General features: G+C 43.5%; 1 protein-coding gene across 3 annotated transcripts in view; it reads left to right on the top strand.

Annotated features, from left to right (window-relative positions):
• IFT43 (intraflagellar transport 43) overlaps nucleotides 1-21,995 on the top strand; it is a 64,025-nt gene that overhangs the window by 20,626 nt on the left and 21,404 nt on the right. For 2 of the 3 annotated variants that reach the window (XM_084841880.1, XM_084841892.1), the window contains exons 4-5: nucleotides 9,738-9,773; nucleotides 18,340-18,386. In XM_084841880.1, coding sequence (XP_084698006.1) covers nucleotides 9,738-9,773; nucleotides 18,340-18,386 — 83 coding nt within the window. The remainder of the gene's footprint in view (nucleotides 1-9,737; nucleotides 9,774-18,339; nucleotides 18,387-21,995) is intronic. The other variant, XM_084841886.1, reaches the window with a different exon arrangement.

The raw sequence follows: 21,995 nt of genomic DNA, 5'->3' as shown, positions 1-21,995 counted from the left end.
ATCTTTGGGCTAAAGAGATGATCACAATTGATTGTTTCCCTTTTTTGCTTTTTTTCAAGAAGATGTGACGGGTGGGGTTTTCTTTTACATATAGTCTTCATCTAAAATGAAAAAGCAAAACATTCTCTGCTTTTTTCTTAAAAGACCTTCTGGATTATTATTCAGTTTGAAGCATGGATGAAGAAAGATTTGTCAGTAGAGTTTTGAGGCTAAGCAGCCCTGTGGGCAATTGCCATACAAAGGTGATGAATTCTGGGTGTAGGAGGATGCTGAACAAAGGCATAATTCTGTTCTCTTAGCTAAAGTTTGGGAAGAACTGGGTTAACATCTCCTACCCTGTTGGAGCGAGAAGGCTGCAACCTCAAAAAAGGAAGGGTCATGCTTTCCTTTTATAATATCCAACTATCTTTCATACCTGGTAGACAGCTGAAATAGCAAACCTATACCCAATCTAAATCCTAACTTTTTTTGTGAGGACATTGTTGTCCATAACTGTCCCACTTTTAGATCTTTAACTAGGCATTTGTTTTTAGAGTTTCTTTGGGGGAAGCCAAGATAGTTAAAACCTGTGTGTTGTGCAAATTATTCATGGACATCAACATAGAATCTGACCTAGAGCTTGATACTGAGAGAGTTGGGATTTGAAGTTGTTGCCAGTAGCAGAAATACTACTTCTGTACACCTCACTAACAACCATTCTGTATTTATAATGTAAATATTTGACTTCACTGAATTTTGCTGCCATCACCAACCTCTGACAAAAGTACCTGTGAATGTATATAAACATAAATCAGAGATTGCTGGGTGGAGTGTGGCACATCACTCTGGAATAACTAAGGCAGAGCTGAAATGACCGGTTTTCATGAATGTTTGGCAATGCCAAACAATGCCTCCTTTTTTCAATTACTTTCAGCATGCCCTGCCGGAATTTTACCTATTTATTTACATTGCCTTCACTTGTTCTCACCCTCAGTGATGTCGTCATGTAGTCAAATCTGATTGGCTATGTAGCACTGTGACATGTTCCTGTACACTGTGTGATCTTGATCAGATAGGATCACCGTTGTGATTAATCAGGAAGCATTGCCCTCACTCTCATTTGCCTTTCTGATATGGTCACTTATCCAAGTCTGATTGGCCATGTAGGAGCAATGGATGGCATCCTCCTGCTCACTATGTGATCCTTGATTAGCTAAAGTCACCATAATCCAGAAAGGAGCCAAAGGATGAGGGAGGTGCAGAAGTAGCTGGGGAAAACAATAATATACAACAGGATTTTTTAAAAAGTGAATATTCACACACACAAGGTATCTTTTGGGGAGAAATTCTTCCCCACTTAAACTGCTATTTTCAGTCCCGAAATCAACATTGGAGAAACTTCAAAGCAACCCTAGTAATAAGACACATTGCAAAAAAAAAAAAAAAGCAGTTAGGGATTTGTAGTATGAGCTCCTGTACTGCATTAAAAATCTCTAATTTATCTAATTGCAGTAACATGTACAAAATAGAAAAATAATTTATATTGATCACAAATTTGGAGTTTTTAGCAGATCTGAAATTTTGTAGCTAGAAATAGAAATCTGTGTACAGGGAAAACTGATAACTTTGCAGGAGAGCATCAGAAAGTGGGTTAAGCATAGAATCGCTGCTCTTAACTACTGGAAATCCTATCACGACTCTTTTAGTTTGAGTCTCTAGCAGCTGCTATTGTCCACAAGGCCATCCCATAAAGGCTCAAAACTTTGGTCTTGCAGACTGCTGTATCCCTGTTTATGCCTTAGAGATAAAATTCTGTCCTTTCTCCATTCCTTGAGCCAGTGGCAATTTGTGAAAGCACCCTGTGTTCTCAGTAGCTTTGTTCAGAAGCAGAGAGATTTTGAATGCTACAAGCCTAACAAATTGCTGTTTTCCCTTTGATGAATCCTCTCTTCAAAAATAAAATGTCTGTGAACATCAGTACTTTCCTTTCCCCTCTCTTCTGTCTGTTCTTCTAGCAAAAGGGTGTCTTCAAGGGACTTACGTTTTGCGGGTCATTTATGAAAGAGAAATAGCTTAGACAGGCTAGGAAGTGTGTTCATTGCCATGCTGAAACATCCCCTTCAGCTGTGATGATGCTCCTGCATCTGGACTATAGTACCTTTGAAATTCTAGTCCTTGGCTCCCTGCAGAGCTCAGTTGGTCCCCATCTCTCACAACTGGCACCACTCAGTTACTCTTTATCGGCGTGTTGCTCTCCAGAAGTGAAAAATCAGGCAATATATTTTCTATTTGTATACACTGGCTTTTTGTTTTTGGAAGTTTTCAAGGTAGCATGACTCCTTGAGGAGTACAGCACTACTTGTTGCTGGGTTCACAGCAATCAGCAGCACCCAGAATTATTGCTGAAAGTCATTTTTTTTTTTTTTAAGGTGGAGGAAAGGCAGTTCTAGTGCCATTCCAATCACTTCTTCGTTGCAGAGCCTCTAATACAGCCTTCCCCAACGTGGTGCCCTCCAGATGTTTTGGACTTCAACTCTCATCAGTCCTAGCCAGCACGGCTAATGATCAGGAATGTTATCCAAAACATGTGGAGGACACCGAGTTGGGGAAGGCTGCTCTAATGGGTGGTGGCTCTTTTGTTCAAGTTTTGCTCAATTCTTGTTCGTGAAATTGAACAAAAGGAAGTCAGATATAACTATTATCTCAAGAGTTTTTGTATAAAGGGGTAGTTGAACACCCTGTGGGGTGTGATTGGATGAAAATCTAGAAAACATGACGTCTCTTCATATTTTTCTGCTACCTGCTTACTTGTATAGCAGTAGTCTGGTTCTTTTAAAGCAAAGTTGCACCAAGAGTGGGGAATTTTAAATGCAGACGTTGTAGGGAGGGAATGAAATGGGAATGTTCTTCTAAGTTTAGTCAGAAGGGGGCAAACTTTGCATAGAAATAGGCACAAATTCCCAATACAGTTCCAGTCTTGGCAGTCTCTGTTCCACTGGCAATTTGAGTTCTGCCCCATCAGTACTCATTCAACTCTCCTTGTAATGTTATGGATAAATTGTACAGTAGGGGTTAAGCAAAGTGTACTGGAACTGTGACAGAGTTGGAAGGTAGTGTGGCCTCCCTGAATACTGGTCTGGTAGGAAAGTGGAAAGCAGAACTGACTGCTGTGTAAAAAATTAATTTGCACCATCTTCTTAATGTACCTTTTGCTTTTACCAAATCTTACAGCTGCTCATAGGTTGCTCACTCAAGTTTTAACCTCCATGGGTCATTTGCCTTGTTTTGCACACACATGCACCCTTCTCTCTCTGAAGCAAATGTGGTACTTGAGTGTGTCTTGTTCCTTAGGGTGACATGATCGACTTATTTATACCAAGGCAAATAAGGTTCCAGCATGATACTGTTTACGTGCATTTTCCTAGAGGGCTGTTGGCACTGAATAACCAGCAGGGATTGTACATCAGACTCCATATTCTGGACACAATACTTGGGGGTGGTAACTGGTATATATATTGTATGCAATGTACACTGCTCTGGAATCCAGTTTGGACAAGGGGCAATTTTGAAAATTTAAAAACGAATACATAAATGAATGGTAAACAAGCAAGTTTCAAGAAGATGAAGGTGGCATAGGTAGGAATCAGATTCCTACCTATGCCTAATCTAACCTTCTCCAACTTGGTGTCCTCCAGATGTGTTGAACTGCAACTCCTATCATTCCTAGCCAGCATGCTGGAGGGCACCAGGTTGGGGAAGGCTGGCCTAATAATTATTTTCTCATGGTGTCCAAGCATTCCTTTGATACATGCCCCTACACCCAATGTATTTTCCTTGTCCTTATTCTTCCTCCACCCCATCCCAAGGTATGCAATTTATTAGTTCTGTGTTGTATGTCTGTACAAGAGGCTGACTTCCAGTGTTCAGTTGTGTGTACTGTACCACAGCAAGGAAGAATAACTAGGGTCCTCCATGAGCTATGGACATTAAAAAATGTCAAGGGCATTTGCCCACATTTATCCCACTTATGTCCCCTGTTAAAACAGGTTAACGGTATCTAATTAACCACTGAACATTGTCATCCTGCATGAATATAGCATCCTTGCTCTTCTTGGAGCCTGGCTATTTTATCTCCATTAAATCTCCACAGTATTCCATTAAATAGGAGAGAAACATTTTAACAGAGATGATGTCTACATTAGTGCTGTCTTTCACCCTTCAGCACTTAACCTCTGAGACTGTAGCACTTATGGAGGAGAACTGCTTCCTCACCCCAAACCTCGTACATTGCTTGGGGGAAAAGAGGAAAGTGGGAGCATCATTGGTCTATATATGAATGTGTATAGAGAAAGCTACTTCTATTTCCCAAAGTATATCCTCTGACATTTATAGAACAGAGAGTTGGATCCATCAGTGTATCTTTCCCCTCCTATCCCAAAGTCTAGGGACACGTCACAATATGGCCACCCCCCCCTTTTTTCAAATTCTCCTTGATTGTTTAACCTGTGAGGTTAGACAGAGAGAGAGAGAGAGAGAGAGAGAGAGAGAGAGAGAGAGAGACCTTTCTAAAGCTGGACTTCATGTCTAAACAGACATTTGAACCAGGATCTCCTGTATTCAGATCTGGCATTTTACTATTGCACTCTCCAGACTGGTTCACCTATGCGCGCGCGCACACACCCCCCCTTTAATTTTTCTACTGTCAACTGACTTTATTGAAAAGTGTTGCATTTGAGGTGATACGAAATTTCTGCCTGTGGTGTTTGTATTTGTAATGGCCCATTCACACATGAAAGTCATCACTTGATGTTGCAATTTTCAATTCATGAATACTCATATATGAACCAGCCCTTTAAATTCTAGTGCATTCATTCCCAATTTTTTCCTAACTAAGGAAGAGGGAATATATCAGCTGTGGAGGGCTGATTTAAAAACATAAGCGTTCCTACAACGTAACAGTGGGAATTTAAATGACGTGTGTATGTGTGTGTTTGTGTTTGTAAGGGAGGGACAATGGATCAGCCTGAAATGTGTGGTCTAACTAAATTTACCTTGGAAAGCTAGAGTTGCTAAGAGTGTGAATTTGTATACATTATATACGATCCTCTCATCACAGGCTTCTTGCACTGGTGCTGCTAAGTGTGTTTCTTTCAGTGGAGGAGGCTAGTGAGATACCTGTGGCACTTGGCTGTTACATTTATTAAGTGACAAAGTGCTCATCCCAAATATAACTTCTGTTAGAAGCCAGAGCCCACTATGAAGGTTAAGTTTTAAATGTCAGTCCAACTGCTAACATTGTGCATTATTCTCAGTAAAGGTAATGGGCTTGAATTGGAGAATAAGATAAGTTATATATCAGGGAGAACAGTTTACCATAAGAAGAGGTGGTGGCACACCACAGAATGTTGTTAGGCCCATAGAATCATAGAATAGTAGGGTTGGGAGGGGCCCACAAGGCCATCGAGTCCAACCCCCTGCTCAACGCAGGAATCCAAGTCAGAGCATCCCTGACAGATGGCTGTCCAGCCCCATCTTGAACGCCTCCAGTGTGGGAGAGCCCACCCCCTCCCTAGGTCATCTTCATGGATTTTTTTTCAAATCGTTTTGATAACCATGAGGTATAAGGAGTCTACCAGGGTGACTTCCCAAGGCCATTTTCAGTCTTAGTTGTACCTTATAAATACTGGAAAACTAGAGAAGGTTCAGAGAATAAATACCCTCAGGGGCCTGGGAAGCAGACCCCTTCTGCAGAAATGCTAATTAATCAAATAGGTTGTGGGTGCATGTGGTGGCTTTTTTGGGAAGTGATGTGTGAAAGCAAATATCAGATTTGTTTCATAGTTGGGGCTGACCCCTCCCCCCGAATCTTTTGGGTCTACTTTTGGGGGGCTTTCTGGACCATTTATTTACCCGCTTAGCAAAGGCTTACTAGATTTTTTGGGAGTGGGGGGAGTATGCAGTCCCATCTGTTGATCTATCTAGATAGACAGCCACCTGCTTGGTGGGAGAGATGGTTCATAAACACCAAGACAACATGTACAAGTTCATTCTAGGAAGCTGATGTTAAAGGTCAGCACTATGTTAATTGATGCACATACTGATACATCTACTCGGTCTGCATTTGGCCCAAATAGATATTCTGAATCTTGCCAAGTGACAGTCTATGGTTGAATGGTGACTAGTATTAAATCTGTGTTTCTCCAATATCCTTGTCTTCATAATACGATAGTATTCTCTCTATTCTAAGCATATATGTATGAGGAAACTGTATAGGCCTAGCAAATATTTCATGTTTGAACTAATACGGTGCATGAAATGGAAGTGTCTCTTACCACACTATCATAGGGGTTCAAGACGTGTCTTTTTAACTTGGCTATTAAAATTGTTATGGTTTATAGTGTTGTTTTTAACGTTTTACTCTGTTTTTATTTGACTATGGTTTTTATGTTCTGAACTTTTTGTAAACCTCCTTGGATGTTCCCAGAAAGGCAGTATAGAAATACAATAAATAAATACATATATTTGACAATGGCTCGGGGGATAACATTTGCCACTTGGCGATGGGCCTGTTTCTATAAAATTAAAGGATGAGACATTCCCAAGCTCTTAAAGAAATGAGCCCCATCTCTGGATTTTTCAGTGGCAGCCCTTCCGTGGGGGCAGGTCATATTGTAGTAGAGGAAAGCCTTGTTATGTTCCTTGTCATGCTATGCTCCCATTCAAGGGAGCGAGAAAAGAGTATTTCCCAATGCACAGAGTTAAAAAAACTTTATCCTGTGAAATAGTCAAAGCAATCAGCAAGTGATGGAGTATCTGCTAAAGAGAAACCTGGCATTTAATTAACTTTTCAAAGTGCTGGTTCAGCAACCTGCATGTTTTACATTTTGAATATTGAACAAGCATCCCTAATCGGATCTGAATTAGTTCTGGGCTTGCTGGGGTGGAGAACGAACAAGAGAGCTGCTGCCTGCCATCTCCCCCGCACCCCGCCTTCTCCCTCCAACATCGCATTATTATTATGAACTCCTGATAACTCATCCAGATTTTCCCTGATCTGCAGGGCATCTGACCCATCCTCTTCCAGTGTCATGTGAGACAGCTAGGTTAAATAGAAAATTCTATGTTTATGGCTAAGGACAGCAGGGAGAGTCTGCTACCTCGAGAGTTTGTACCTGTCACTAGTTCGACATAACCTTCCTCTGTGGGGTGAAGATTCTACACTGTTATATTGCTGCTGCTTTGGGCTAGTGTTCAGGGGAAATTTTATAGGCAACAGGGTGCCAAAAGGATCTTTCAGAGAACCAAAATGGAAACTATTTTGCCTTGCAATTCTCTCAAGCACTCCAAGTGACTTTGTTGAATCTCTTCCTGTTAAGTAGGCTGCAGGATATTTTATTTGATTTTGAACCAACTCTGCTCATGGCAGACACCAATATTTAAAATAATAGTTAACATATAAAATTGAGAATATATCAAAACATACTGTTAGAAGGACCACCTGCTCAATGAACACCATTAATCATTTGTCCCTCCCTATACAGAGATATTATATTGCTTTTGAAAGAGAGCAGCTTCAGATATCACAAGAGAACAGCAATTGCAGGCACACACAATTGTCTTGTACATCCTCTCTTTGCTCTTCCTGTGCTACATGCAATAGAGGAACTTTTGGATCTCTCCCAAAGTGGAATGCACGCATTCCAAATGCGTATGGAGCTTACGCATGCCACTGCAGGGAAAATGGGCAGATTTGTATTTTGTATGCTACAAAGGGAGCATGACAAGAAGATGCATGAGTCACTATACTTATTTATTTTTAAATGTTCACCTTTAAGGGTGGTGTGCAGACATAAACATTTCACATTACAAGGACAATATTAAAACAATTAAAACGTCCTAACAATAAAATTCAGAGACAATAAATAAAACTATTTAGGGGGCAGTTCTATGGCCACTAGACACTGTCTAGAGCAGCGGTCTCCAAAGTGGGGTGCGCGAGATGCCTGATCATTGAGCAGCCTGCCGCTGCCCTGACGAGCTGCCATTGTGTGCAATGATGGCGGTGGTGGAGGCAGCGGGATGGGACAGGAGCTGAGAGGGAAGTTCCATGGCGTTTTCCTCTCGGCTCCAGTCCTATCCTGCCTCTGCTGCAGCCACCGAGAGCAACTGCGCCAGTCCCTGCCAGGCACGGCGGAGGAAGGTGCAGTTGCTTGCTCAGCCGTGGCACTGGGGGAGCTGCCGTCCTGCCGAAGGAGCAGGAAGGAGGTTAACCCTTTCCTCTCTCCTTTGGCAGAATGAAACTGAGAAGAAAGCGCCTGCTATGACAGCTGTGTTAGCTATGACAACCATTAAAACCAAGTATTGAAATATACTGAACTTAGAACCAGACCTTCGAATTGCTGTATCACAAAGTGTTAAACCAGGATTTTCAAAGGTAATGAAGTATATTCAATCACATTGCTCTCACAAAAAAAATATTATTAGTAATATTTTTTTTAGTGAGAGCAAAAAGGGGGGTTGTACCGTTAATAAATAAAATAAATAAAACATTATTTTAAAAATATTGTTTATTTCATCTTAGCTCATCCTTTTTTAATTTCTGTTTTTGTGTATGTTCCATAAGGTACATAATATATTAGTGCAGTAGTACATGTATATAATTTATAAATAAATATGCATATATTGGGAGTGCATGCTCAGTTTTTTTTTACTGATAGGGGTGTGCAATACAAAAAGTTTGGAGACCACTGGTCTAGAGGGCGATAGGATTTTTTGGTTTCTGAGAACCGAGGTTGGAGCCAGTGCCCCGACCGCAGATCCCACAACCCGCGTTCCCCGCCTCTCCCTCTTGTAGCTGGCGTGGTTCTCTCCGCATTGGCTATGTCTCCACGCACAGAAATGGAGCACGGAGACGGGGAAAAGGAGCTGGTCCTGGGGGCAGGTAGCAGAGGAGACTGTGGAAGCCATGTTATACAGCTTCCTATGCACTGCGCGGCCTCCCCGCCTCCTGCTTTGAAGCTCCATGGCTAGACAGGCAATTCTGCCTGTCTAGCCAAAAATGCAGGGTGGCTGGAGCGCTGAGGTGAGGATCAGCTCTGTGCTCTGGCTGCCCTGCATTGGATAGTCGTCAGCTTCTGAGTTTGGAGGCTGACGACGATATTCATAGGATTGTGCCCTTAACCAGCTTTAAAAAATAGAATACAACACGTTTTAAATGCCTGGGTGAATAAAAATGTTTTGATCTGGTGCCAAAAAGTATAATGACTTCTTCCCAAAAAGGCATAATGTGCTTCTGCTGTTACTGCTTCCTCTTAATGTAAAAAGTTGCCCTCGATTTGGGGCCTTGTTGAACCTTTCGAGGGAAGGGAGTTCCCCCCGCCTCTCATTTTTTAACTTAGTATGCAGAGCTCTTCACAAAAAGCGGACCTCAGTTGACAGGTTTCCATAGAATGTAGTGCCAAGCACATTTCAGGCTCAATGAATTAAAATCAGCAACTTGAGCTTTATCTAGATGCCTTCATCAACACCAGTTGTGTTTTGCCTACATTACCAGAAGATTATATTTAAATGTTCTTCTCTTGTGGAAAAACTACAGTCTTGTGGCACCTTAAAGACTAACACATTTATTCTGACATAAATTTCATGGACTTAGCCAACTTCTTCAGGCAACACCTTGAGATAGCTGTTCGGGAGCTTTGTTTCTCTGTTTCTGAGGGAATCCTGCACTTTTTTGAGCACTGGCTTTTCTTGTCTTTCAGGTCAAAAAAGAAACCTGCCGAACAAGAAGTTGAAGAGTAAGTTTATTGTCTCACCACTGACTACATTTCTGCATAAATGGCAGTGGCTGCTGGTGGCCAAAGTGACTGGTGGGGTAGGGGCAGAGCCAGTTACACATATTTTGCTACATAGCCTCCTTTAGTGTGATATGCATTAGTTAAGGAAAAGAAGATGACATGGAGGACAGACACATGATATGGATATCATGTGTCCTCCAAGATATGGAGGACAGACACAGGCCAAAATTTACATGTAGCTTAATCCCCCACCATCACAACAAACTGTGGCAAATTCTTAAAGAGATGGGAGTATCAGACCACCTTACCTGTCTCCTGAGAAACCTGTACGAGGGTCAAGAAGCAACAGTAAGAACCAGACATGGAACAACCGATTGGTTCCAAATTGAGAAAGGAGTACGACAAGGCTGCATATTTTCGCCGTGCTTATTTAACTTATATGCCCAGTACATCATGAGAAACGCTGGGTTGGATGAATCACAGGTCGGAATTAAGATTGCCGGGAGAATTATCAACAACCTCAGATACGCAGACGATACCACCCTAATGGCAGAAAGTGAAGAGGAGCTAAAGAGCCTCTTGTTGAGGGTGAAAGTGGAGAGTGCAAAAGCTGGTCTGAAACTCAACATTAAAAAAACGAAGATCAAGGCATCTGGCTCCATCACTTCCTGGCATATAGAAGGGGAAGAAATGGAAGCAGTGACAGATTTTACTTTCTTGGGCTCCAAGATCACCGCAGACGGTGACTGTAGCCATGAAATTAAAAGACGCTTGCTCCTTGGGAGGAAAGCTATGGCAAACCTAGACAGCATAGTAAGAAGCAGAGACATCACCTTGCCGACAAAGGTCCATCTAATCAAAGCTATGGTTTTCCCAGTAGTAATGTATGGCTGTGAGAGCTGGACTATAAGGAAGGCTGAGCGCCGAAGAATTGATGCTTTCGAACTAGGGATGTACAAAAGTGACTTACCTGTTCGCAGATGTGATTTGCGGTGGGGGGGGAGGTGCTCCGTCCCTCCCCCCAGAATCCTCGATGGGGGGGGAGGCGATCCAGTCCTCCCCCCCGGAATCCTGCCTGGCCAGCTCTGCTCCACGGTGGCTCCGCAGAGCAGCTGGCCAGGGCCGTCCACAGCCAGACTTCCGGCCGCGGACGGGCTGCTGCGAACGCAAATGGCGGCCACCGTAGCAGCCGCCATTTGCATCCAGCCAAGCTGCCGTGATAGGCTATGTAAGTATTTACGTAGCCTATCACGGCTAACCCCCCCCCCAAACCCCCTGCGTACGCAATTGGTGGCGGCTACGGCGGCCGCCATTTGCGTTCCCTATTTTTCGCCGTTCTAGCCTACATAAATATTTACGTAGGCTATTACGACGAAAAAAAGGGGAAACACAAATAGCACCCACTACATGGTGCTGGAGAAGACTCTTACGAGTCCCCTGGGCTGCAAGGAGGTCAAATCAGTCCATCCTAAAGGAAATTAACCCTGACTGCTCATTGGAAGGACAGATACTGAAGCTGAAGCTCAAATATTTTGGCCACCTAATGCGAAGAGAGAACTCCCTGGAAAAGACCCTGATGCTGGGAAAGATTGAAGGCAAAAGGAGAAGGGGATGGCAGAGGATGAGATGGCTAGATAGCATCACCGATGCAATGAATATGAACTTCAGCACACTCCGGGAAAGAGCGGAGGACAGGAAGGCCTGGCGTGCTATGGTCCATGGGGTCACGAAGAGTCGGACATGACTTAACGACTGAACAACATAACCCCCCCCACACACACACACACTTTCTCCAGAGTAACAACCCAGAGAAAGTACTGTATGACAGAGCCCAGTTCTCCAAGATTTGAAGCAAAGGGGATTGGTGGGAGAAGAAGAAACCAATTTCACACATAGGCACACTGAGGCAGCAGGCAAATATGAGAGTCAATGATTGCAAGAGACCGAGTTTGGGGTGGATTATCACAGTGTAATACTGAAATCAACAGAAAGCAAGCATTTTTTTAAAACTGTGGCTCAGCAAGTCAGAAATGCCTTTAAACAATAAACAGAGGAATTAAGCAAGAAATACATGTGTTAGGGTATTAATTTGCCTAACCCAAAGTAAAAAAAAAGATTTTAAAACCACATGCTCACACTGTATCCAGTTTGAAATGCATTACTTAAGGAAAACAAGATGGAGCCCAAACACAGGACAAAATGTACATACAGTTTACGCCACCACTAGTGACATTCACCAGCCCAGAGAAAGCAATTTGTGGCAGAGGCCAGTTTTCCAACATTAAAAACAAAGTGGGGGAGTAGAAACCAATTTCACACAGAGACAGACTGAGACAGCATGCAAATATGAGAGTCAGTTGTCAACTCGATTGCAAGAGAGAAATTGGATCAGACCACCCCAGCACACTAACACAGTGAGCTGAGCCTCCATTTCTCCCACCGGGAGAGCAAGGTTGCTTAAAAAAAAAACACATTTTGGTAAAGCAACGAAAAAATACATATACCAGTTGTTTTCCGGGCCAAATTCAAGGTGTTGGTTTTGACCTTTAAAACCCTATATAGTTCCGGCCCAGCCTATCTTAAGGAGCGCCTCCAGCAACACCAGACAGGCCGCTTAACAAGATCAGCCTTGGATGGCCTTCTTTCTGTCCCATCAGCCAGGACAGCTAGACTGGTGAGGACGAGGGAGAGGGCCTTCTCTGTGGTGGCCCCCACTCTGTGGAACTCCCTCCCTAGGGAACTCTGCCATGCCCCCTCTTTAATGAGCTTCCGCCATGCATTAAAAATGTGGTTGTTCAGGCAGGCATTTGGGGTGGGTTAGGGTATTTTTAGAAATACGATGTTTTTAATGTAGAATTTTATTGTTTTAAACTGTTTCTATTATTGTACATCACCCAGAATGGTTGGGTGACCAGCCAGATGGGCAATTAATAAATTTAATAAATAAATAAAATAAATAAATATACACTTTAAGCAGGAGCAATTAAGCAAGAATGTATGTTCTAGGACATTGTTTTGCCCAACTCAGAGGAAAGAAAGCATTACAAAGCACAAGATGGAGGACATAAGCCAGCATGCATTATTACCCCACCCCTTCCCTTAAACATGGGGACACAGACTTACATGCATTTTACACATTAATACCAACCCAGAATACCAACCTAGAGAAAGTAAAGGCTTTAAAACAAAATTAATTTCACTTATAGACAGACCACAGAGGAAAAGGCCCATGTTGACCCCTGTCAGCCAGCCAGCAAACCAGCCAGAAAGCAAGCCTTATTTTTTTTTTTAAAGCACAAGCATTTTTGGCCCAAGCAAACAAGCAGGCCCAGACACAAGCCTTTATTTAAAAGCACATAGTGCATTTGGCCCACACAAGCACATAATCAATGCCAATGTGTATTCCATTAAAATAATAATAATAGGCATCGTTAATTGCTGCAATCATAAATTGAGAGGGATTTGTATTAAAGATACAGTCCCCACACAAATCATACCCCATATTTAAAAACAAGTAAGAATTCAGCAATTTGCATCCAAGGAAATTTAAATAAGGCCCACCCCACACATCAAGCCCCAAGGCATTCTTAAACAACATGGGGCCACAGACTTAATGCATCCCCCCCCCACACATACCCACACAATGATTATCTGCAAAACCCAGACCAAAGTGGTAGTGGTGGGGTTACACACACCTGAGCCAACAAAGATCCCAGTTGTTGTTGTTGTTCAGTCGTTCAGTCGTGTCCGACTCTTCGTGACCCCATGGACCATAGCACGCCAGGCCTTCCTGTCCTGCGCTCTCTCCCGGAGCGTGCTCAAGTTCATATTCATTGCATCCGTGATGCTATCTAGCCATCTCATCCTCTGCCGTCCCCTTCTCCTTTTGCCTTCAGTCTTTCCCAGCATCAGGGTCTTTTCCAGGGAGTTTTCTCTTCGCATTAGGTGGCCAAAATATTGGAGCTTCAGCTTCAGTATCTGTCCTTCCAATGAGCACTCAGGGTTGTTTTCCTTTAGGATGGACTGATTTGACCTCCTTGCAGTCCAGGGCACTCGTAAGAGTCTTCTCCAGCACCACAGTTCGAAAGCATCAATTCTTCGGCGCTCAGCCTTCCTTATAGTCCAGCTCTCACAGCCATACATTACTACTGGGAAAACCATAGCTTTGATTAGACGGACCTTTGTCGGCAAGGTGATGTCTCTGCTTCTTACTATGCTGTCTAGGTTGGCCATAGCTTTCCTCCCAAGGAGCAAGCGTCTTTTAATTTCATGGCTACAGTCACCGTCTGTGGTGATCTTGGAACCCAAGAAAGTAAAATCTGTCACTGCTTCCATTTCTTCCCCTTCTATATGCCAGGAAGTGATGGGGCCAGATGCCATGATCTTCGTTTTTTTAATGTTGAGTTTCAAACCAGCTTTTGCACTCTCCTCTTTCACCCTCAACAAGAGGCTCTTTAGATCCTCTTCGCTTTCTGCCATTAGGGTGGTATCGTCTGCATATCGGAGGTTGTTGATAATTCTCCCAGCAATCTTAATTCCGACCTCTGATTCATCCAACCCGGCATTTCTCATGATGTACTCTGCATATAAGTTAAATAAGCAGGGTGACAATATGCAGCCTTGTCGTACTCCTTTCCCAATTTTGAACCAATCGGTTGTTCCATGTCTGGTTCTTACTGTTGCTTCTTGACCCTTGTACAGGTTTCTCAGGAGACAGGTAAGGTGGTCTGGTACTCCCATCACTTTAAGAATTTGCCACAGTTTGTTGTGATCCACACAATCAAAGGCTTTAGCGTAGTCAATGAAGCAGAAATAGACGTTTTTCTGGAATTCTCTTGCTTTCTCCATGATGCAGCGAATGTTGGCGATTTGATCTCTAGTTCCTCTGCCTCTTCGAAACCCAGCTTGTACTTCCGGTAGTTCTCGGTTCGCATACTGCTGAAGCCTACCTTGTAGGATTTTGAGCATCACCTTGCTGGCATGTGAAATGAGCGCAATTGTGCGGTAGTTTGAACACTCTTTGGCGTTGCCCTTCTTTGGAATTGGAATGTAAACTGACCTTTTCCAGTCTTGTGGCCACTGTTGAGTGTTCCAGATTTGTTGGCATATTGAATGCAGCACTTTAACAGCATCATCTTTTAGGATTTTAAATAGCTCGGCTGGAATACTGTCATCTCCGCTAGCTTTGTTGTTACTAATGCTTCCTAAGGCCCACTTGACTTCACTCTCGAGGATGTCCGGCTCAAGTTCAGTGACCGCACTATCATGGCTATCAGGGACATTCAGATCTTTCCTGTATAGTTCTTCTGTGTATTCTTGCCACCTCTTCTTAATCTCATCTGCTTCCGTTAGGTCCCTGCCTTCTTTGTCCTTTATCATGCCCGTCTTTGCACAAAACATTCCCTTGAGATCTCCAATTTTCTTGAAGAGATCTCTAGTCTTTCCCATTCTGTTGTTTTCCTCTATTTCTTTGCATTGTTCATTTAAGAAGGCCTTCTTGTCTCTCCTTGCTATTCTCTGGAACTCTGCATTCAGTTGGGTATATCTTCCCCTTTCTCCCTTGCTTTTTGCTTCCCTTCTTTCGTGAGCTACTTGTAAAGCCTCATCAGACAGCCACTTTGCTTTCTTGCATTTCTTTTTCTTTGGGATGGATTTCGTTGCTGCCTCCTGAACAATGTTACGGACCTCCGTCCATAGTTCCTCAGGCACTCTGTCTATCAGGTCTAATCCCTGAAATCTATTCCTCACCTCCACTGTATATTCATCAGGGATATGATTTAGGTCATACCTGAACGGTTTAGTGGTTTTCCCGACGTTCTTCAATTTAAGCTGAAATTTTGCAAGAAGCAGCTCATGATCTGAGCCACAGTCAGCTCCAGGTCTTGTTTTGACTGACTGTATGGAGCTTCTCCATCTTTGGCTGCAAAGGACATAATCAATCTGATTTCGATATTGACCATCTGGTGATGTCCATGTGTAGAGTCGCCTCTTGTGCTGTTGGAAAAGAGTGTTTGCTATGATCAGCATGTTCTCTTGGCAAAACTCTATTAGCTTTTGTCCTGCTTCATTTTGTACACCAAGGCCATGCCTGCCTGTTATCCCGGTGATTTCTTGACTTCCTACTTTAGCATTCCAATCCCCTATAATGAAGAGGACATCTTTTTTTGGTGTTAGTTCTAGAAGGTGTTGTAGGTCTTCATAGAACCGATCAACCTCAGCTTCTTCGGCCTCAGTGGTTGGGGCATAGACTTGAATTACTGTGATGTTGAATGGTTTGCCTTGGATTCGTACTGAGATCATTCTATCATTTTTAAGATTGTACCCCAGTACTGCTTTTCCCACCCTTTTGTTGACTATGAGTGCTACTCCATTTCTTCTAAGGGATTCTTGCCCACAATAGTAGATATGATAGTCACCTGAATTAAATTCGCCCATGCCTGTCCATTTTAGTTCGCTGATTCCCAAGATGTCGATGTTCAATCTTGCCATCTCATGTTTGACCACCTCCAGCTTACCTTGATTCATTGATCTGACATTCCAGGTTCCTAAACAATATTGTTCTTTACAGCATCGGATTTTCTTTTCACCACCAGACACATCCACAGCTGAGTGTCCTTTCGGCTTTGGCCCAGCCGCTTCACTCTTTCTGGCGCTACTTGGAAATACCCTCTGCTCTTCCCCAGTAGCATATTGGACACCTTCCGACCTGAGGGGCTCATCTTCCGGCGTCATCTCGTTTAGCCTTGTGATACATTCCATGGGGTTTTCTTGGCAAGAATACTGGAGTGGGTTGCCATTTCCTTCTCCAGTGGACCACATTTTGTCAGAACTCTCTGCCATGACCTGTCCGTCTTGGGTGGCCCTTCACGGCATAGCTTATGGCTTCATTGAGTTACGCAAGCCCCTTCGCCACAACAAGGCAGTGATCCATGAAGGGGAAAGATCCCAGTACAGAGGAGGAAAAGATTTAAATGAATTAATTGGTGCCCATATGATTTCTTAAGAGCAACCCCCCCACACACATGCACACATAAATGAGTTTTAAACCAGATTTGTGCATTAAGGCAGCCTATCTGCCGCTGAAGGGGTTTATTATATTCAGCGGTATATAAATGTCACAAATAAATAAAATAAAATAAGGCAAATGACCCTCCCATACACACACAAGGCACCCCGTACGTAACTTTCAGCACAATCCTATGCATGTCTATTCAGAAGTAAGCATCGTTGAGTTCAATGAGCTTACTCCCAGCAAAGCCGAAAGTTCATTCCAGTAATAAAATCTATGATATCAATGTAAATGTAATAATAATATATAAATACATGATCAAACCTGTTGATGGAAACAAAAGGAGAAAAAAACAGCAGAGCAGCTGCAGCGTGCTGTCTAGTCTTGGGGTGGGAGGAGGAAGGAACCACTGGACCAGCACACTGCCTGAGGGAAACATGGGTGGCTCTGACTCTACCCAGGCACGCTAGCAGCCAGCTAGCCTGTCTGTGCACACAGTCTCTAGCTGGCAGTGGCTGGCTGGCTCAAACTAGCCAATGAGCCAGCAGCCAGCCAGGCTGAGCCAGAGCAAAGAGTTAAGCTACGTTGTGTCTCCATCTCTTGAGGTACTATAACTATTGCCCAGAACAACCCCCTCCCTTGGGAAGGGGTTTTCTGAGATTGGTTGGCTCAGGCTGAGACTTGAGCTGAGCCTGCTGAGGGTTTAAAAAAATTATTAAATTAGGATGTTTGAGGGTGCGCGCCCTCCAGGAACTTCACCTCAGAAAGCCTTCCCCCACATGACAAAGGCTCCATGCATGTGCGATAGCGTGCACATGTGGATTTTCAAGAATGACACTGCCAGGCCCTGGCAGGACCAGAAGTTCCTTCCCCCTTCTGATCTGCAGCCGCCCTCAGTACAGCAGCCTCTGGCCAACACAATAATACCATGCGTTGCTGAGCAGAGAAGTAACAACAACGAGCAAGAAAGAAGCCAACTCGCCAAGAAAGCAGCAGGGTCAGGATCAGATTTTTCGGGGGAAATGGGGGATTTGCAGGGTGGTTCACTGCTCTCCCTGCCCTCCAATTGCCTCCACCACTGATAAATGGCCAACAGAATCTGTCAAGTGTGACACGTTTCTTTTCTTTTTTTCCTGTGGCAGCTGAGCCTGTATATAGTTCTGCTAATGCACTGACTGAGGGTTAGCTATATTCAGTGAAAGGAATGCAAATTCTGCTCTAAATTCACACAGGGAACAAGTGAGTCTGACTTCTTGTGACCCCTGGAGCCTCTAGATGATGAAGGCATCAAAAAGCCCCTCTCATTCCTGATACTCTAGGTCTGGACATCACATGGTCTCCGTTGGAGTCTGTGTCATTGTCATTGTAAAAGTCCAACTGGTGGTGTGTTTGAGAAGAAATGTAGAGAAGGTACTCTCCCCTAATAATTCACGGCTAGGGTAGGAGGGAAGGGATGGGGTTCTTACTCTAGTCTGTTTTTCTTCAGAGGAAAACTTCAGAAGATGTTGTTTAATAGTTTTGCCGCTAAGGTTGTTTTGTCTTTGTGGTTTCTTCCAGCCACCGCTTGAGGCAGCAGAGCTCAGAGGCAACAGATGATGGAGGAGGTAAGACCTTTTAACTGGAATTAAGGTGCATAAGTTCCCACTTCTGAGGACTCTCCAGCTAAGAAAAGATGAATGGGGATTTCCTCTGGGGGAAGCAACAGGTGAATTCAAGACATTCAAGTAAAATATCCAAGAGCAGAAGTAGTATAGACAAAACCTGCCTCTGCTGGAGACGATGTGATAGAGACTAGTAGGATCGGAGTCTCTGGGCTGGAAGAAGGAAACAGGAAATTATATGTAGGGTTTAGCCTTGGAATTAAAGGAGGTAGGGTGGCCCATAACTTATTTGAAAAACTTGAATCTTTCCCATTTACCTCTACTCCTAACTATTTCCTTGTCTTCATTTGCCCTCTCAGAGCAAGCACCTCTGAGACATATCTGAGTTTTCCCCATCCCACTGGCTCTTGGTTTATGAGTTTCTCACACCTTCCAAGAACAATGCTGAGAAGTCTTACAAAATTACTTCTGAAAAGTCAAGTCTGCCGTATTGGGCATCATGCCTGTCTGCAAAAGATGGGCTTGTGCAGCCTTGGATTGTCCCTCTGCTGTTTGTCTTCTGGCAGCTGTGTTTTTTCACAGCTTCCTGGCTGGCCTTCTGCTATGCTTGGTTTCACAGTTGCTGTGGGCTTCCAGCACCTAGAACACTTTTAGTAGCCAAGAGAAACAAGTGGAAAACTACTCAAGACACTTGCCTAGAGAAGTATTAACTTAGGCCAGCAGGAAACCTGGCAGGCAAGGACATGCTTTCTTCCATTAGATACTTCATTTAATTTGAAATGACTGTTGCCCTGCCCATGTACAGAACTGACCTGCTGGATTAATTGCCACAAAAAATGTAACTCCATGTACGTAAAAAAGATTAGCCAAAACCTGCCTAGAAAGATGAAGGAACAATATATATAGCATGGAGGAAAGAGCTGATCAAGATGAGTTCTCATTCAGACACATTTAAGAGTGACGTTTAATACTTGAGAGATGCAAGAGGCAGTTCATACAATCGCCAAAGTGAAACTGCCATAGATGCAATGGAGCAGTAGGTCTACACGTGCACCTCAACTTCATGGATGATGCACTTTTTTCCTGTCTGTCGCACTTGGGTGGGTGGTAACTCTTTGATTTCAGTGCAGACCTTTTCTATGTTTGCAGAGCATAGTATGCTGCTGGTGCTACATAAAAAATTGTAAATCATTTATCATTAGTAATAAAATACTGTGCCAAGAAAACCAAAATTCAGTGCTCAGGAAACTCAGATTCTGCAGCACAGCAATATGATGCAAGATTGTTCATGCTTTATTCTGAACCTGATATTTCAGTTTCTGCAGAATTTAATGAGGATGAAATGAGATCATGGTGGAAGGTTATTTTTAAGTGAGAAACAGGGAAGGATTATCAGTTGGGAACATGACTGGAAGCAAGGGACAGATAGCTGTACAGGGCACAGAAGCTACTCCTGTTGTCCACTGGAGCCTTTTGAGTTGGAACATTTGAGGGCTGTGGGAAGGATTGTAACTGCCCCCGTGCCTCTTGCGTTTATCACAAAGTAGCAGGAAGCAGAAGCAGCAGCAGTAGCAGTCTGGGTGAGAAAGCCCTGCCCAGCGAGAGACTCTAACATCTTGTTTGGGGGTGAGGACGTTGTTAATAAAATAATGTTGTAGACAGCGCTATTGCATTTTTGAATGCACTTCCACAGTCATAAAGTTTAGAAACCCGCTTTCTTAAAAAAATCTGTGTTTCTCAGGAATCCAAATTCTGTCGCAGATATTGGGTTCACTAGGATAGTCTGCACACATGAAACAATGAAGGCAAACAATCCTGCCAATACATTGCTTCTTTGAATGCACGTGCATGTATATATATGTACATGTGTATGCACCTAAGCAGTATATGCTGAGTCAACGGGCAGCATACCTCAGCTACGTTTGCCATGTTTCTGTCTTGCTCCAAGACTCAGAGAAGGTCTGTGGCTTACTGTGCCATGGGAAGCCTGCTTTAATAGGATTTAATATAGTGACAACCTTAGGAATAATAAACTCTTGCAAGCAACAAAAATTGTTTAATTCCTAAAGGACAGGCCTGGTTGAACTGCTTTTGACCAGGGGCAATTGAGGGCTTAATATTGTGTATGTAGCAATCTGGGTGATCTGAGAGAGAGGCATTTAAGGGTAATTGCTCAATTTTCTATCAGTGTCAACAGGGAAAATGGGCAGAAATGGCCAAGCTCAGTACAGTAATGGAGCTGGATGAGATGGGAGATGCCAGGCTGTCAGGGGAATTGGAAAACTTCTATCTGTTGAGCATCTCCTCCACAGAGTGAGATGCTTCTGCTAAACTGAGACTGCCCTGTAGACCTACATAAGGGGAAATAACTATTTAAAAACAAGGATTTTGAAAGGGGTGGCCCTTGCCCCTGCTCTATGGGGCAAACATTCTTTTGCTTCTGTTTCCCTTCTGCACATAAGTGTCCAGTTCCCACGTGGGGCAGTTCTGGATCGTGCTGTGCAAGGTCATCATTAGAGATTACTCTTCCCTGTGATTCCCAACAATATCCTGATTTTTTCTTTTAATGAGTGTCTCACTCTGTTGGGTTCTTCATGAGAAATGGAGCTAGGGAAATATCTAAAAAAGGAGGGAAAGAACAGCCATTATGTAGTTTGAGGTTCACTTGGCCCCAGCAGACTGAGTCTGGGCAGACTGGCCTGGTACCTCACCTGAATAGTGTTCTTCTACAAACACCACCTGCAGTCTTTCACTTCTGCAGAAGAAATTAAAGCACTGTGCTTGGGGACAGGGTAGGGACAAAACTTGACCCCCAGCCATGTTTCTAAACCACCCAGAGAGCTTTGTCTATGGGGTGGTATAGAAATGTAATAATGTTACCAATCTGCATGTCAGGTACTGTGTGTGGGGAGGGAGGAGTTTTGTGTCCCTGACTGCAGTCCATATATTTCTCTGAAACATTTACAGTCAGGGCCAGAAATACTGGAACAAGGATAACTGTTTTGGCAGTTGGCCTCTGTACACCACCACAATGAAGTTGAAAGGAAACACACTCAGATGGGAGCGAAGTCAGGACTTTCAGTTGTAATTCAAGGGGTTTGACAGAAGTGGGGCACTAACCATTCACAAAGTACAGCCAGTGGCATACACACACACCCATCGTTGGTGGCTCATAAGTAATGGAACAAATCAACATCATTTCAAACTGAAGGATCGCCTTTAATACCTGGATGAAAATCCTTTGCAGTCAACGACTGCCTGAAGTCTGGAACCCATGGACATGAGCAAATGCTGAGTTTTCTCCCTCGAGATGCTTTGCCAGGCCTTTACTGTAGCTGCCTTCAGCTGCTGCTTGTTTGTGGGTCTTTCTGCCTTCAGTCTTGTCTTCAGTAAGTGAAAAGCATGCTCTATTGGGTTGAGATCAGGTGACTGGCTTGGCCATTGAAGAATATCCCGCTTCTTTGCCTTGAGAAACTCTTGGGTAGCTTTTGCTGTATGTCTTGGGTAATTATCCATCTGCAATATCAAGCGGCGTCCTATCAGTTTGGCAGCATTCAACTGAATCTGAGCAGAAAGTATAGCCCTATACACTTCAGAATTCATCCTGCTGCT

This window comes from Heloderma suspectum, chromosome 1 (assembly GCF_057233095.1).
Source record: "Heloderma suspectum isolate Gila_16-S chromosome 1, 16-S_ref, whole genome shotgun sequence".
Taxonomy (NCBI): Eukaryota; Metazoa; Chordata; class Lepidosauria; order Squamata; family Helodermatidae; genus Heloderma; species Heloderma suspectum.
The sequence above is the reverse complement of the archived record's forward strand: the minus strand, read 5'-3'. Positions and strand labels throughout refer to the sequence as shown.